The sequence below is a fragment of the Ranitomeya variabilis genome, chromosome 3, assembly GCF_051348905.1.
Source record: "Ranitomeya variabilis isolate aRanVar5 chromosome 3, aRanVar5.hap1, whole genome shotgun sequence".
Classification (NCBI taxonomy): domain Eukaryota; kingdom Metazoa; phylum Chordata; class Amphibia; order Anura; family Dendrobatidae; genus Ranitomeya; species Ranitomeya variabilis.
In genome coordinates this window covers 220666403-220684381 of record NC_135234.1, presented here as the reverse complement: position 1 = coordinate 220684381, position 17979 = coordinate 220666403, and the positions used below count along the sequence as shown (strand labels likewise).

Here is a 17979-nt window from a genome sequence, read left to right as displayed (position 1 = left end):
GAGGACACTGCATATACTGAGAGGTCTGCCAATCAGTGCTGGGGGTGGGGTTACACAGAACAGGAGGACTAAATTACACAAGACAACTAGTCTACTAGTGATAATCTCCTGCTGATAAAACACTGATTTTATTGAAACTAGATGCAGCCCTGCAAGTGATACATCACTGGAATCAGGCTCTCTGCCCCTACATCATGCTGCTCGCAGATTAAATAACAAATACCTGCTGACAGATTCCCTTTAAGAGTGGCCTGTTTTTAATCACCATTTCAGTTAGATAAACTTTTTGCGTGTAGCCAATCAAGAGGGTTGTTACAATATAACTATACGACTTCTATCAAGACTTGATTGATAACCCAGAAGGTGATGCCCTAAATTGTATCTGTAGTGACTCCAAACCAGTGATTTCCAGCTTTACCCTAAACATCACCAACACGAAAACCCCAGCATACCATCTCGGAGCCAGTGTGAACACAGACGTAGCAGTATATGAGTATATGCCGCAAACACTCATCCCATGCAGCATAGTGGTATATACCTGATCGCAGTTGACCAAGTGGGTATTACATGGCGAGGAGGACTGTTGGAGCCATTGGCAGCCCTGGGAGGGTTGACTGTGATGTCGTTTTTCCTGTTTCCAGCTGATATACAGGCGTTGTAGTAATTGCTAATGACATTTTGGGGGCTCTTCGATATTTTGCTGTTATCACTGTGTAGTAGTAGGTACCTAGTCTGTGGTATTATGCAGCATTCATGTTATGACCTTGCATAGGCTGCCTACAATGCTCTTTTGCTTTTGTCAGTGTGAAATCTGCTTATCTTAGCCCAGCAGTACAATAAAGCTGTCAGTCTGTCAGTTACCCACCACCCTCCAGTGATAAAGAGGCCTTTAGCTGGAAAACAATTCTCCTCTCCAGCTTTTACATGGACACACATTACTAAACATTCTGCCAAAATAGTCTCGCCCAAAAATGATTACAAAATCATGTCACTTGCTAATGATAATCCATTCATGATAGCCTTCATGTAATCATACGCTTTCAGAGATCCCCGAAACAATAAATGTGGCAAGTAGGGTCATGGTTGGTGACAATGCTGATGTGTGTGCGGTGACGGCACCTTGTAATCCTGCATTTTTCTTCCTTCAGGACAGAGTCGGTGGCAGAGAAGATGCTGACTAACTGGTTTGCTTTCCTCCTGCACAAATTCCTTAAGGTAAACCAATTGTAGTGTCTCATGGCCTCACATCCACCCAGTATTTATTCAATGAGCGGATTCCTCCCCGTCTTACGTACAGATACAGTTATATGGATTGTTCACAGATCTGTGACATCATACATGACATCATTCTTCACATGGCGCTTATGCTCTCTGGCCAGCAGAAACAGGCAAGCAGAAAATTATCTGCGCAGTCCATTTTTCACTGACTGGCGGGAGAAAGTGGAGAAACTTTTTTTTTTCTCATCAGTGAAAATCACTGATGAAACTGTCCATTTTTCTTGTACCTCAAAAAAACCCTGACGTCTGAATTTTGAGGTACGGGAAAAACGGAGAGAGTTAAATCTTTGATATTCATCAGATTGGTGGGCGTTTTATAATTTTTTTCACTGATGAGAAAAAAAAAGTTTTCATGGACCCATAGACTTTCATTTGGCACGGAACATAGACAGGATTTTGCACAGAACTTTTGGTCTGTAGAAAATCACAGACATGTCATAGGCAAAAAAAAAATAAAGCAGATTGCACTCGTACATGAAAAACTGACGGGTGAATGAGTCCTAAGTCAGCATGTTTGGTTTTTTTTGGAGGACAGAATAGCATTGTCACCTATGATTCTCTGCCCTCCAAAAAATGAATGCATGACATTTCTTTTTTTCCATTACAGTCATTGTTTTTGTCTGCATACATTAAACATATAGGTTTTTAACTTATTTTTGGCAGTACAAAATAAAAAGAATACATTTAATGTGAAATCTTCTTCATTTCTAATTGTAAAAACCGTGTAGACTGAAGCCTAGAAATGACATACTGTAGATTTGGGTATGTCTGTAGTGTGAACACGGCCTCTTACATGTCACATATACAGTCATGGCTGACAGTGCTGCATCCTTGTTCAGGAAAATGAAGTATTTCTCCCAGCAAATTATTGCAATTACACGTGTTTTGTTATCCCCATGTTTATTTCCATTGTGTGTATTGGAACACAAACAAACAGAGAAAAAAGCAAATGAGACATAATTTCACACAAAACCCCAAAAATGGGCCAGAGAAAATTGTTGGCACCCTCAACTTAATATTTGGAATAAATAACTGCAATCAATCGCTTCCTGTAACCATCAACAACAACTGGAAGCTGGAATTTTGGGCCATTCTTCTTTTGTAAACTGCTCCAGGTCTGACATATTTGAAGGGTGCCTTCATCCAACAGCAATTTTAAGATCTCTCCACTGGCGTTCAATGGAATTTAGATCCGGAACTATTGCTGGCCACTTCAGAACTCTGCAGTGCTTTATTTTCATCCGTTTCTGGGTGCTTCTTGAAGATGTTTGGGGTCATTATCCAGCTGAAAGACCCATGACATAGGACACAAATCCAGCTTTCTGACACTGGGCACTACTTTGCAACCAAAAATACTGGAAATCTTCAGATTTCACGATGCTTTAAACACAGTCAAGGCACCCAGTGCCAGAGGCAGCAAAATAACTCTAAAGCATATTTGAACCTCCCCCATATTTGACTGTAGGTACTGTGTTCTTTTCTTTGTGGACCTCATTCACTAAATAGTTAAATGATTTACTTTACCAAACAGCTCTATTTTGGTCTGATTTGTCCACAAGACACTTCCCAGAAGGATTTTGAGTAACGTACATTTTGGTCTCTGTGTCAGCAGTGGGGTCCTCATTGGTCTCCTGCCATATCGTTTCATTTCATTTAAATGTTGACAGATAGTTCGCGCTGATACTGAGGCACCCTGAGCCTGCAGCACAGCTTGACTTTCTTTGGAACTTGATTGGGGCTGCTTATCCACCTTCTGGACTATCCTGCGTTGCAACCTTTCGTCAGTTTTTCTCTGCCATCCGCGTCTGGGCAGATTAGCTACAGTGCCATGGGTTGTAAACTTCTTGATTATGTTCCGCACCGTGGATAAAGGAACATCAAGATCACTGGAGATGGACTTGTAACCTTGAGATTGTTGATATTTTTCAACAATTTTGGTTCTCAAGTCTTCACTTTGCTTCTCATCTCCATGCTTAGGGTGACACACAATGGAAAGATTGAGTCAACTTCTCCCCTTTTTATCTGGTTTCAGGTGTAATTTTCATATTGCCCACACCTGTTACTTGCTACAGGTGAGTTTGATCGAGCATCATAAAGTTGCTATCCACAATGTTGAAAAGGTGGCAACTATTTTGTCCGGACCATTTTTGGGGTTTTGTGTGAAATGATGTCCAATTTGCCTTTTTTCTCTGTTTTGTGTTGTCCAATACACACAAAGGAAATAAACGTGTATAACAAAACCTGTGTAATTGCAATAATTTTCTGGGATAAATACTTCATTTTCTGGAACAATGTTAAGGTTGCCAACACTTTTAGCCATGGCTGTATGTAATGTGTAGTTGTAGAATGAAAAAATCAGAATAAGACCTCATTCAGATGGCTGTGATTCTTCTGGTACGCTAAAACAGTCCGATTTTTATGAGTGTTTCAAATCTGAGTGTCATCTGCTTCTCTGATACATGACAATGTTAAGAATAGACAGCACACAGATTGCACACTAATGACAGTGCTCGCTGTCAGTGATTTCTCACTGGCCAATAGACTTGGGTGGTAATGATTTGTAGCTCACGTAAAAAAAAAACCGATATTGCTCCTTTTTTTTTCTATATGGATAGAACAGGTACATGGAAAATGGATGTCTGAATGTGTCTATGACTTCACGCTTCTCCTAATTGAAGATTTATTCACTCTTTCCTAGGCTTGTTGTTAAAACCAACATCAGTTGTAAAGTATTTTATGATTTTAAATGATATTTAAATCATTGGTGGGATATGAATGCTTATTTTGTTGTTTTTTTAGGAATGTGCAGGGGAGCCCCTGTTTATGTTACATTGTGCCATTAAGCAGCAGATGGAAAAAGGACCTATCGATTCAATCACTGGAGAAGCCCGCTATTCATTGAGTGAAGATAAGCTGATTCGTCAGCAGATTGAGTACAAAACACTGGTAATTATTGTTATCGTCCACAAGAGGGAGCAGCTAAGTTACACAAAGCAGTGCGCTGCTGCCCTCTGTGGGAGATGTCACAAAATAACATTCATTCTACACTGTACTAAGATACATTCACATGTGGCAGATGTAGAAAGGACAGCTGCCATAAAACCCTTTCTATACTTGGGGTTCTTTCTGTAGCTGTGCATGAATTAAGGTCGCACAAAACTCTTCAACAAATCTGGCACATGTGAATATACCCTTTAAATACTCTCTTATAGCAGCTGATTGCAGTGTTAACTAAACAGGTCACCCAGGTGTCAGCATCATAGGCCTGGCCAAGTGACATTTCCACTTAATTTAACCACTTCACTCATTGTTTCCCTGCAGATCCTGAACTGTGTGAACCCAGACAATGAAAATAGCCCAGAGATACCAGTAAAGGCCTTAAACTGTGACACTATCACTCAGGTGAAGGAGAAGATCTTGGATGCGGTCTACAAGAATGTGCCGTATTCTCAGCGGCCGAGAGCTGTGGACATGGACTTGGGTATGCTGTACAGTTACATAGCGGCAGTAATTAGACTGGAATCGCACCGTAAGGCACGGACAGCACGATGATCACATTCTCTTACCTTCTGTGGGCCACAATTCAGATCTTAAGGAGATAAACAATTGGAAGAAATGTTAGGCTCATTTCCGAATCCACCAGCAATTTTAAGATTTTCCTTTCAGATCGGTGCCTTATTGGTTTCACACATCAGTTTTTCTTTCTGAAAAATTATCTGTTTTTTTTTTCAGTGTGCTGGAGTCATTTTTGTTCCTTGTGACAGTTTTTACAATTTTTGTAGCATCTGTATTTCTCATAAGGAGAAAAAAAAATCTTATCTTCTCCTACACAATAAACAGTAATATACAGGCATCACGTAGTGACATCTGTGTGGTAGCCATTTTTTTATCACGGGGCCATTGACGAGTTTGATCCGTAACACGGATCAAAGTAGAACATGTCTCCATTTTATTTTATTTCTTTGCTGAAATTTAGTTTGCAAAAAAAAAAACCTACATTCATTGTAATGGGTCTTTGATCTTTACGCAAAATGGCAGATAGCATACGTATCAAAAAGACTAATGTGTGAAAGAACCCTAAGGGGCATTCATTGCTGCGTGGCCATGACGGGTCCAGCTGCTTCTGCATTTCGTTACGAGCTCAGGCAACATGCAGAGTAGTCAGGAATTTGATCATATATGAATTGTCTTTTGTGTCACCCCTAAACAGAATGGAGACAAGGTCGCATAGCAAGGGTGGTCCTACAAGATGAAGACATCACAACCAAGATAGAAGGAGACTGGAAAAGGCTGAACACACTCATGCACTACCAGGTACTTTAGCTACACAGGAATTCTGATTTGTGTAATCCGGAGTAGTAGATCTGTGCTTAGCAAGCTGCAATCAAAGCACTTAGTTACAATACGCTGGGAGTTGTAGTTCCAGCACGGTTGGTGACTCCCAGCTGGAGACCAATGATGTTAAGAATGACCAGGTCAGGAGTGCTGTCAAAGAGGAACTTTTGAGGTCTGTCAATGAGAGGAAAACAAAAATCCAGCAGTGGTATTTTGCTCTTTTATAGTGATCTATTAAATCCGGTAATTTTCCATACCATGCCGCCAAATAAATTACCTGTAATTGAAATGTTAGCAATAAAGTTACATATCCTAATGTAGGGCCATTAAAAGATGTATCTTCTCTCTACAGTATGTTTTTCCTGATGCGTCTTATTAATTGTTTTTGCGTCGGCTGTTGTACTGGCATCTCTACTTTTTATAGATCTATCTAATATATAAAGCTGAATGTGTGTGTGTGTGTATGTATGTATGTATGTATGTATGTCCGGGATTGGCATCTGAACCGTCGCAGCTACAGCCACAAAATTTTGCACAGTCACACGTCTGGACCCCGAGAGCGTCATAGGCTATGTTGTGAGGTGAAATTTTAACCCCGCGCTTTCCAATTCACCAAACAATTTTGCCCCTATCGACATAATGGGGAAAAAGTGAAAGGAAAAGTGTTGGAGGCGTCGCAGCTACAGGCACAAAATTTTGCACAGTCACACGTCTGGACCCTGAGAGCATCAAAGCTATGTTGTGAGGTGAAATTTTAACCCCGCGCTTTCCAATTCACCAAACAATTTTGCCCCTATCTACATAATGGGGAAAAAATGAAAGGAAAAGTGTTGGAGGCAAATTAACAGCTGCCAGATGTGAACAAGGGGGACTTAAAGAATGACAGCGATGGCGCCAAAGAGTATATACTGTACAGTTGCTAAGGTGGGGCCCCAACATGGGATAATCACCACACCACCACGGGGATATGAACACACACACAAAATGCGCCACATACTACCACGTGCTCGAACACATATACCACCCTCAGCGCACATTTCACCACACATACACCAACCTCGCCACATAAAAGTAGAAACACAAAAGTCGCCGCTCAAAACTCGCCACGCGCAAAACTCTCTACATGCAAAACTCGCCACACGTGCAAAACTCACCTCATGGAAAACTCGCCACACGCAAAACTTGCACACGCAGAAAAATTGCCACACGCAGAAAAATTGCCACATGCACAAAAGTTGCAACACATGCAAAAGTTGCCTCACACAAAACTTGCACATACTCAAAAGGCACCACACATAAAACTCGCCACGCGCAAAACTCGCCATGCGCAAAACTTGCTGCACACAACGCTAACCTGTCACATGCAACTCGACACACAAAAAGTTGCTACACGCATGTCGCCACACAAAACTCATCTCACAAAAGTCCCTACATGCATGTCGCCACACGCAACTCAACACACACAACTTGACACACGAAACTCGCCCTAAAACACACACAAGTCTGGTATTATCCTTCAAAAATAAAAATCTGATTAATAAGCAGACAAACTACAAGAGCAACAAATGTACCATATAGGAATCCGGCAGCTGTCAGTCACATGACCAGTCTATTATGTGTATGTGTGAGCTAATATATACTGCCAGGGGGTGGGCTTACTGTTGGCTGGGGATTTATCAGGCTGCCATTTTAGCTTACAAATACTGAGGTAAAAATACTGACCAAATAACGTGTGAACGAGGTCTAATACAGGAGGAGATGACATACAGATATATACTATATACAGGAGGAGATGACACACAGGTATATACTATTTACAGGGGAGATGACACACAGGTATATACTATATACAGGAGGAGATGACACACAGATATATACTATATACAGGAGAGATGACACACAGGTATATACTATATAGAGGAGGAGATGACATACAGGTACATACTACATACAGGACGAGATGACATACAGGTATATACTATATACAGGAGGAGATGACACACAGGTATATACTATATACAGGAGCAGATTACCTACAGGTATATAGTATATACAGGAGGAGATGACATACAGGTATATGCTATGTATAGGAGGAGATGACATACAGGTATATACTATATACAGGAGGAGATGACACACAGATATATACTATATATAGGCGAGATGACACACAGGTATATACTATATACAGGAGATTACATACAGGTATATCTAATATATAAAGCTGAATGTGTGTATGTATGTATGTGTGTATGTCCGGGATTGGCATCTGCACCGTCGCAGCTACAGCCACAAAATTTTGCACAGTCACACGTCTGGACCCCGAGAGCGTCATAGGCTATGTTGTGAGGTGAAATTTTAACCCCGCGCGTTCCAATTCACCAAACAATTTTGCCCCTATCTACATAATGGGGAAAAAGTGAAGGGAAAAGTGTTGGAGGAAAATTGACAGCTGCCAGATGTGAACAATGAGGACTTAAAGAATGAGAGCGATGGCGCCAAAGGGTATATACCGTACAGTTGCTAAGGTGGGGCCCCGACATGGGATACTCACCACACACGGGGATATGAACACAAACACAAAATGCGCCACACACTACCACGTGCTTGAACACATATACGACCCTCAGCACACATTTCACCACACACACACCAACCTCGCCACATAAAAGTCGAAACACAAAAGTCACCACTCAAAACTCGCAACGCGCAAAACTCGCTACATGCAAAACTCGCCATATGCAAAACTAGGCTCACGCAAAACTCGCCACACGTGCAAAACTCACCTCATGGAAAACTCACCTCATGCAAAACTTGCACACACAGAAAAATTGCCACATGTACAAAAGTTGCACCACATGCAAAAGTTGCCTCACACAAAACTTGCACATACTCAAAACGCACCACACATAAAACTCGCCACGCGCAAAACTCGCCATGCACAAATCTTGCTGCACACAACTTGCTACACTAACCTGTCACATGCAACTCGACACACAAAATGTTGCTACACGCATGTCGCCACACAAAACTCATCTCACAAAAGTCGCTACATGCATGTCGCCACACGCAACTCAACACACACAACTTGACACATGAAACTCGCCCTAAAACACACACAAGTCTGGTATTATCCTTCAAAAATAAAAATCTGATTAATAAGCAGACAAACTACAAGAGCAACAAATGTACCATATAGGAAATACGGCAGCTGTCAGTCACATGACCTGTCTATTATGTGTATGTGTAAGCTAATATATACTGCCAGGGGGTGGGCTTCCTGTTGGCTGGGGATTTATCAGGCTGCCAATAGCAACCAATCACAGCTCAGCTTCTATTTTGCTACAGTTAATTAACCTGAGCTCTGATTGGTTAATATAGGCAACAAAGACATTCTCAGTATAACAAAGCTAATATATGTTGTGAAATGCTTCTATTAGCTTAGTTTTTGCCTTTTAATAATTACATTTCTATCTATTTGTTTTGTGGTTTTTGTGTGCAGAATACATTTTTGTTAACACATTCTATTTTGCTAACAGCAGTCATTAACCCGGGCGAAGCCGGGTAGTACAGCTAGTATTTCTTTTAGCCGTTTCACGGCTTCCGTAGCCTGAAGCTGTTACAAGACGTTCTAAAAGACTGAACTTGTGCACAGCAAGTCATTTTGACAGTGCCGTGCATATATTAATTATTGTTTAGGTCTTCTCCAGGCAGGTTCCAGGCGGAATCTGCCTGAAATAGGCACCGTGTGCCTGTAGCCTAATTCTAACATGCTGATCCAGAGGAAGGAAACACTATTCGAGGCCAATGCTAACAGCCTCCAAGTCGACTAGTCTGGCAATCCCACTAGTTCACTGACAAGGTCACAAGGATTTACCCCTAACTCGTTATAGTAGATTTTATTAAGAAAAGCATCCAGGCCCTCCTTGATCTTTTGTAGCTAATCAACCATTACAGCATCATGAGGCAGATAGTTCCATAGTGTCACTGCTCTTACTGTAAAGAATCTAAGTCTGTGAAGAAGATTAAACCTTCTTTCCATGGCCATCATTGCAGGATTAGGTGATCATTAGAACGATCTCTGTACTGTCCCTTCATACACTTGTACATTGTAATAAGATCACCGATAAGCCTTTGTTTTCCCCAAGTGATTACCCTTCCGCGATATAACCTGTGCTCATACTGCAAGCTCCTATCACACAAAAACCTGATTCTCAACCAACAAATTGACCAAACAAAAAGGAATTTTTCATGAGATACAAATGTGTGAGGCCTTTAACTCATCTGTATATTAATTTTCCATCAAGAATGGGAACACTTGACTTTTGGCTATTTCTGATGTAATTCACTTCGGACATAATCTATAACCGATAGAGACCCAAGAAGTGCATTAATTCCTGCTGAAAGGGCGCTCGAGTTAGACTTAATTCTGTTACAGACTTATTACTTTAAGTAAGGGATCAGCAATAATGCAGCATCATTGCCACTTAGCTGAGGTTTCACATCTCCACATTCAATACCCTATGAAATGAGATGATGTGTGTTTAATGTGATGACTCTTTATTGGGGGACCCTGTCATTACTTCTAAAAGGATTGCTGGTGGCTCGTCTTGATTAGAATTGACACTCGCCAGTTTTCCCTGAGAAATCCATCTGGTAATGTATGATTTCTAAGTAAAGTGCATAGTTTGACAAAGGTTCAATCACAGAGCAATATCCATGTGTGGACTATAACACATGAAAGGGGATTAGCTGACCCATGGATATTCAGGTTCAACCGAACTTTAGTCCAAAGTTCAGTTCTGGTTTCAGAACTCTTCCCACACTTGAACCCGAACCCTATGGAAGTCAATGAGGACACGAACTTTGGGGCTGTAAGATGGTTGAAGTAAGGGCTAGTGGGCTGCCAAAAGAAGCGGAGTACCCCCACAGAGTTTCTCTCTATCCGAATACCAAAACAAACTTCCGGGATAAGTCTGTGTTCGGAGTTCAGCACGGTGCGAACCCCAAATTCGACCATTCGGGCTTCCTCATCTCTACACATGAACAAGACATTTAGGCCTCATGTATAAGGAATAGCCCCATACCCCTTTAGGAGCACTGTATTATTACTCCAAGGTTTATTGCAGCCCGGTGCATGAGGCACAAGTGAGAATTTCTAAAAATGCCTAAAATCTACACCCAACGAGTTGAAATATAATAATACCTTAACTAAAGATCAAAAATCTCAGTTAAAGGTCACCTATAATGTATCTTCTCCTGTTTCTGGCAATTTTCTCTGTGTCTTTACAACTGCAGTTAACTGATTTCTTGCTCTCTGCTAGGTAGGGAAGCCTGAAATGTTACATAGTGGCCATTTTATCACCAGCGAGGGCACTGCTAATTAGTCCAATGAAAATGTAATGATCAAGTGTCAGCATTTCCAAATTTTTATTAAAAAACCTAGCATAATCCCTCCATTGTGCAAAAGAAGTCTTAGTCTATACATTTTAGTTACATTTAGGTCTTAAGCTCTATGAAGACCACATGAAGAGGATAAAACGTGAACCTTCAGATAGGAGAATCTCGTTAGCACTAATACTCATCTACAGTTTGACTTTTGCCTAATTAATCCTCCGGATGTAATAGAGAGACAGGCAGTTTAAACCTGTGAAAGATGGCTTTATTGCTTGTCTTCCCATAAATCACATTTTTATAAAGTTCATAAAACCGGTTAGAATAAAAAATGGTTTAATAAGAATGCTTTATGGTCCATAACATTATGATAGCTGCTTATTCTCTTTGTGCTCCAGCCTTAATTAAATCAGCGGCACTCTCCATCTTTAAAATGGGGCTGCAAATGAGAGAGGCTAAAAAAGTGCTGAAAACTGCGGTTCTCACACGCGATTAGGCCCTCACATGACATATCTCTGAGCACTTCTTGTTTGGATTCTGGGCTGGGCTATATGGAAACACTCCTAATACAAACATCACTTCATGTGAGGAAATGAGTCACATTATCTGACGACACATGATCACTCACAGCAGTGCTATTGTTTTGTAAAAAAACATATCTCCGACTTGTATCGGAAACGACAATCAGGGAGACTTTCCAACAATAAAGGTTAAAATCATAGCACAAGGCATAAAAATGTTATTGACTGAGGGTATGAACCCTTGTTAGACCACTTAATCTTTCATTGCTGACAGGCCTGGATGTCGCTTTATGATATACCCTATATTAGGTATTTGCCTGTGATCTGCTTTCACCATCATTATTCGCTGCTTAGGTACAAGACAGATGCCATAAAGTTAACAGCTGATATTATTTATCTACTGGTTTGGATGTTAAATAGAACCTTTCATTGGTTTTAGGATGTTAAACTGACCACATCATGGAATAGTAACTGCAGAGGCGAATAATACTTATGTATTTTTTTGTTTCTCATCTCTGTTGCAGAGATATTAGATCAGAGGGTTTAGATTCTAATTTACACTATGGCCAATCATCGTCGTTGGCAGAGATTCGTCTCTGAGAGCAGTAACTTTTTTACCTGCATGACGTTGAGAAATCATGAGAAAGAGGCATCATGAAATGAAGTAGAACAGTGCTGTGTGTCAATACAGTTACCTCTGCAACTGCAGCTCTCATCCCATGGCACTGTCAGCTTTGCTGAACTCTCCCCACACTGACTGTGCCATGGGATGAGAGCTGTAGTTGTTTGTAATGACACACAGCTCTGTTCTACTCCCAACACCTCCCCTGCTTGTAATCACAGTAGATGCCAGATATGAGACAAGTGATCAGAGAGAAGGGTAGTCTGTCATTACATGTCTCACAGGAGAAAACCTGTTCTGACCTTTGCTAGGGGTGAGTTCTTTTTTTTTTCCTTTTCAACCTGCCTCCTGCTTGTGATTGGTAAACATCATAAGGGGAATAAAAGTATTCTCCCCTCTAGAAAAATCTCTGCTACGCCCCCCCCCCCCCTTATTCTTAGTGTAAATTAGAATCTAAATTTTAAAAGCTAATATCTCGGCAATTGAGATAAGATGTAAAACAAAATTAAAAATACATTTTATTCAGCTCTGCAGACCCTATTCCATGATGTAGTCAGTTTAACATGTTAAAACTGGTAAAGGCTTAAGCAGCCAAACAGTGGCCAGATGATATCCATTGTAAACTTTATGGCAGGGAAAGCCGGGTCTGACATTCTCTGGGGCTTGTTTATTTGTCCAGTGCATGAAGCCTCCTGTTTATGATTGGTTAACATCATGCAGGGAAAAAAGTAACCGCTTCCAGAAAGAAATGTTTGCTAGCGCCCCATTGGCTGGAGGGGAAATTTCCAGGCTAATATCTCCACAATGTAGATAAGAACATGCTAAAACTGGCGAAATGTCTTCTTCAAGTGAAATAAACAGAATCTGCAATGATGAAAATAAGATCAAAAAGTTAATTTCACATCACTATACTACTGCACTACAACATTACATTTTATTGGGGTTGTCTTTTTTGGAAGCAATAACTATTTTGGGTGATTTTGGACAAATCAGATATGTGACCTTTAACTAACAATCTAATAATTGGAAATTTTCTTGAAACTTCTATTCCTTGGCCTCATATGAGTGAAATAATATCTCTAATGACGGCATTACTTTTTTGCAGGTTTCTGATCGTTCAGTAGTGGCTCTTGTCCCGAAACAAACCTCATCATATAACATCCCAGCTTCCGCAAGCATATCCCGCACCTCCATCAGCAGATACGGTAAGAGGCAAGCGGAGATGTTCTTAGCTCTTTGGACATTATTTGCTCAGCGCAGTATAAATGCGTATACCTGATATATTATAGACAGGGCAGTTGTCACGCATTTTGGTCAACATTTTGTTTCAGTATTTAAGCAAAGGGGTCCTAAGCTTGAAAGATGTGCAAATCTTCATACATATTTTTTCCTGGTTTTGGATTACTAGTTTTGATGGAAAATAGACATGTGAATGATAAAAATGCCTTAAAATAATACTTTTTTGCATAGAGAGGCCTAGCTGACTTGTAATCTGCAGTGATTTATGTTGGTAGGCAATTATTATTTTTTTGTTATTATTGTGAAATAGTGAATAGTTGGCAGAGACGATAAGTAAATGTGGCATGAAAAGTTCATACATTTGTTTTTCCATAGATTTATGGGCCTTTTAGTTGCTCCCTGAGAGAAATACTTTCCTGAACCTATATTGGCTTAATTTAGAAATTCTGTCCTTGTTACCCATATCAACCAATCACAGTGCTGCTTTCATTTTCCTGCGCAGTTTAAGGAAAAAAACTGCAATGTGATTGGTTGCTATGGGACAGTTTTCGGTTACATGCCAATTGTGAGCCTTAGGCTGGGTTCACACTTGCGTGTGCAACGTGAGAAACTCGCGCGAGTCTCTGGCATCAATACCCGGCACTGCCGCCGGCACTCGGGACTGGAGTGTGCGGCTGCATGTATTTCTATGTATCTGTTCGCTCCGATCCGAACCGCCGGCGGCAGTGCCGGGTATTCATGCGAGAGACTCGCGTTAGTTCCTCACGCTGCACACGCAAGTGTGACCCCGGCCTTAGCGGGTTATTCTCAACATCAATCTTCAGGAGTGCACCGCTCCCTAGCCTCCTGGCTTCCTGGGGCTCTGTGGGCTCCTGACTGGTTGACAGTTTGGACCAGCAGCATGGTTCCTCCGTTGTCCCAAACTGTGCGCTTTCTCTGATTCTCGAGCCAAAGCAGCATCGCAAAAGCCCAGGGGCACTGAAGATGGCTGGATCAAGCAATCTAGCCAGTTTCAGAGCAGCTCATACAAGCTCTATAGAAAACAGCTTCTAAGCACCAAGCTCCTTGCCAAGGAGACCATCCACCACTGATAAGAGTGCAGTGGGGGCCAGTAACCTAGTCAACGAGCCATAAACACTATGATTAAAAATCCCTCCATTCTTGGAAATAGAAAGAATTTTTGACAGCAACTACAAGCACTTTGCAATTTTACCCATATATATGAGGATGAGAAAATATAATTATTAAGTTATCGCTAAAGTAAATTTTGATGGAAATCTGAATAAAATAGAAATAACCTGGTAAAAAATGCGGTATCTTCCAGCCTTCTTCAGAACACATAGGGTTACTGCTCTCGGCAAAGATTCCCAGCAGCCGTTTCTATGCAGATCACGGCACAAGCGACATAAATCTTCAGCCGCTAACCGTCTGCAAAGGCGGCAGTATCAGTAACATTTGTCTCTCTCATTCATTAACATGTAAATTATGAAAATTGGAGCAAACATGATTACAGTGGAAAGAAAAGCATCACAACATATTATTGGGAATCAACAATGCTGCTGATCGGTGATTTGAGGCTCGGCGCTCAGGAAAAGCCTCCATAAAACCGTATTTCTGGCTCCGGCACGTCTCTGACATTAGCAGCAATATTAATGGTGACACTGGAAATGTTAACAGGGATTCTGTATTGTTTGGAGCTGATGGAGATGTTCATGAAGTAAAGGAGAATGGAAGAATAATTCCATGACAGAAGCAGTAGCGTCTGCTCAGTCTCCCTGTCCGGCGGTCACTAACGTCGTTGCTCTCTGCATCCACACTTACTTACGCAGCATAATTGTGTCTGCTTCAGCTTGACAACAGAGACAATTAAAATGAAACCTCCGCTGCCTTCTTCTAATTTGACGGCATTTTTATTGTTAAATATTGCTTTCTGTGCTAAGCTTCTTGCTGTTTCTCTGGTTAAACTGCAAGGAGACTTATGGCTCATTAACAGTGCGGCATGTGACTCCGGGCCAACGTCATTTCACTTCCACCCGTAACCTCTACAAGATGTGTACAGGTATGAAAAAAGTCAGCTACCGGCTGCCATGCAATGTACAGGCAGGTGTCAGAATTATTATTATGTGTGTATTTTCCCAATAACTTATTCCTTAACATATCTATTGATTATTACTCTCTGACGCTTCTTGTAGACTCCACATTCCGCTACACCGGCAGCCCTGATAGCCTTAGGTCTCGTGCCCCTATGATCACTCCAGATCTTGAGAGTGGCGTTAAAGTTTGGCACCTGGTGAAAAATCATGAACATGGAGACCAGAAAGAAGGGGACCGAGGAAGCAAGATGGTTTCAGAAATCTACTTGACAAGGCTGCTAGCAACCAAGGTAACCACTGGACTCACCTGGAACTGTATGGCTGTATTGCTGTCATATCTTGGCATACTTATTGTCACTTAATCTGAGAGCAGCATAATGTAGGGGCAGTGATCCTGATTCCAAGAATGTGTCACTTTCTGGGCTACTTGTTACAGTTTTAATAAAATTAATGTTTTATCAGCAGGAAATTATCACTACAGGACCAGTTGTCTCCTGCCATATCGTCCTCCTGCTCTATACGCACAGTATATACAGAAAGCTGCCAATCAGTAGTGTGGGCGGGGTTATACAGATCTCAGCATTCAGAGAACTGGTAGATCTGCAGCAGATTTTATTAGAACTACAAGTTGCCCAGTAAGTGATACATCTCTAGAATCACAGTTTCTGGCTCTACATTATGCTGATCACAGATTCTATTTAAAGGACCACACAAAATGTGGGAATGTTTTGATGTTGTCTTTCATCCCAGCAGTATCAGTTGCAAAAAAAACTTTCACAATTCAAAAGTTGCCTAGATTGCTGTACACTATATGATAAACCAGTAGTTCTGTATAAGATTCCCATTTGTGATCATTTTGTGCTACAGGGAACACTCCAGAAATTTGTGGATGACCTTTTTGAAACATTGTTCAGTACAGTGCACCGCGGGAGTGCTCTACCTCTTGCTATTAAGTACATGTTTGACTTCTTGGATGAACAGGCAGACAGGCATAGTATCTATGACACCGATGTCCGACACACGTGGAAAAGCAATTGGTAAGTCAATGTGGAAAAAATAGGGTGTGATTAAAGTTCAAATGAGCTAATACATGCCAAGATGTTCTGGGTGGAATTGTGTGTGTTTGTCAGAACTTTAATCGTCCCTTCTCTTTTTTTTACATCTTTTTCACAGTTTACCGCTCCGCTTTTGGGTGAATGTTATCAAGAATCCTCAGTTTGTGTTCGACATCCATAAAGGCAGTATCACAGATGCCTGCTTGTCTGTAGTGGCTCAGACCTTCATGGACTCATGTTCCACCTCAGAGCACCGGCTTGGAAAAGATTCTCCCAGCAACAAGCTGCTCTATGCCAAGGATATCCCCAACTACAAGAATTGGGTGGAGAGGTTAGTTGTGCAGAATCGTTACTAATGACTAGAAGAACCATGTGCAATCATGTTTTCAGGTTATTAAAATTAATGGCTCCTGGGATCTTTAGAAAGTGGAGAATCACTGAGAGATCGGCGACATGATGTTTCTAGCTGTAAACATAGGAATTGTTTGAATTGCCAATTTTTTGTAACCCTATGAAGTCATCTGAAATAGAAAATGCTCTTTTTATTATGAGATTGTTATGTAATAATCAGAATGGACAATAAGTAAAGTGTATCTATCTGCGTCGCCAGGTATTATGCTGATATCGCGAAGCTCCCAGCCATCAGCGACCAGGACATGAACGCCTACCTCGCAGAGCAATCTCGTATGCATGCATCAGAGTTTAATATGCTAAGTGCACTCAACGAGATCTACTCGTATGTCAGTAAATACAGTGTGGAGGTAAGGAGTGAGCCTGAAGGGTGAAGCTGAGTAATGTCTGACCGGGTCTGAAAGGTTACTAAATGGAAACCGTATCCAGATATGTAAGCTATCTGGTTGTTTTATATACACTGCTCAAAAAAATAAAGGGAACACTAAAATCCCACATTCTAGATATCACTGAATGAAATATTCTAGTTGTAAATCTTTATTCATTACATAGTGGAATGTGTTGAGAACAATAAAACCTAAAAATTATCAACGTAAATTACAGCTAATATCCCACGGAGGTCTGTAGTTGGAATGATGCTCAAAATCAAAGTGGAAAATGAAGTTACAGGCTGATCCAACTTTGGTGGAAATGCCTAGAGACAAGGAAATAATGCTCATTAGCGTGTGTGGCCTTCACGTGCCTGTATGACCTCCCTAAAATGCCTGGGCATGCTCCTGATGAGGTGGCAGATGGTCTCCTCTTGCAAGCACATGGAGGGCGTTGCGACCTTCCAAAGAAATGCCACCCCACACCATTACTGACCCACTGCCAAACCGGTCATGCTGAAGGATGTTGCAGGCAGCAGATCGCTCTCCATGGCGTCTCCAGACGTCTGTGACATGTGCTCAGTGTGAACCTGCTTTCATCTGTGAAGAGCACAGGGCATCAGTGGTGAATTTGCCAATCCTGGTGTTCTGTGGCAAATGCCA

At 41.2% G+C, this 17979-nt stretch overlaps 1 protein-coding gene across 1 annotated transcript in view; it reads left to right on the top strand.

Annotated features, from left to right (window-relative positions):
• Positions 1-17979, top strand: part of PLXNA2 (plexin A2) — a 343686-nt gene that overhangs the window by 320426 nt on the left and 5281 nt on the right. The window contains exons 23-31 of the mRNA XM_077295198.1: positions 1149-1215; positions 4078-4224; positions 4600-4759; positions 5489-5592; positions 13256-13355; positions 15582-15772; positions 16350-16519; positions 16656-16868; positions 17148-17298. Of these exons, the coding sequence (XP_077151313.1) occupies positions 1149-1215; positions 4078-4224; positions 4600-4759; positions 5489-5592; positions 13256-13355; positions 15582-15772; positions 16350-16519; positions 16656-16868; positions 17148-17298 (1303 nt within the window). The remainder of the gene's footprint in view (positions 1-1148; positions 1216-4077; positions 4225-4599; positions 4760-5488; positions 5593-13255; positions 13356-15581; positions 15773-16349; positions 16520-16655; positions 16869-17147; positions 17299-17979) is intronic.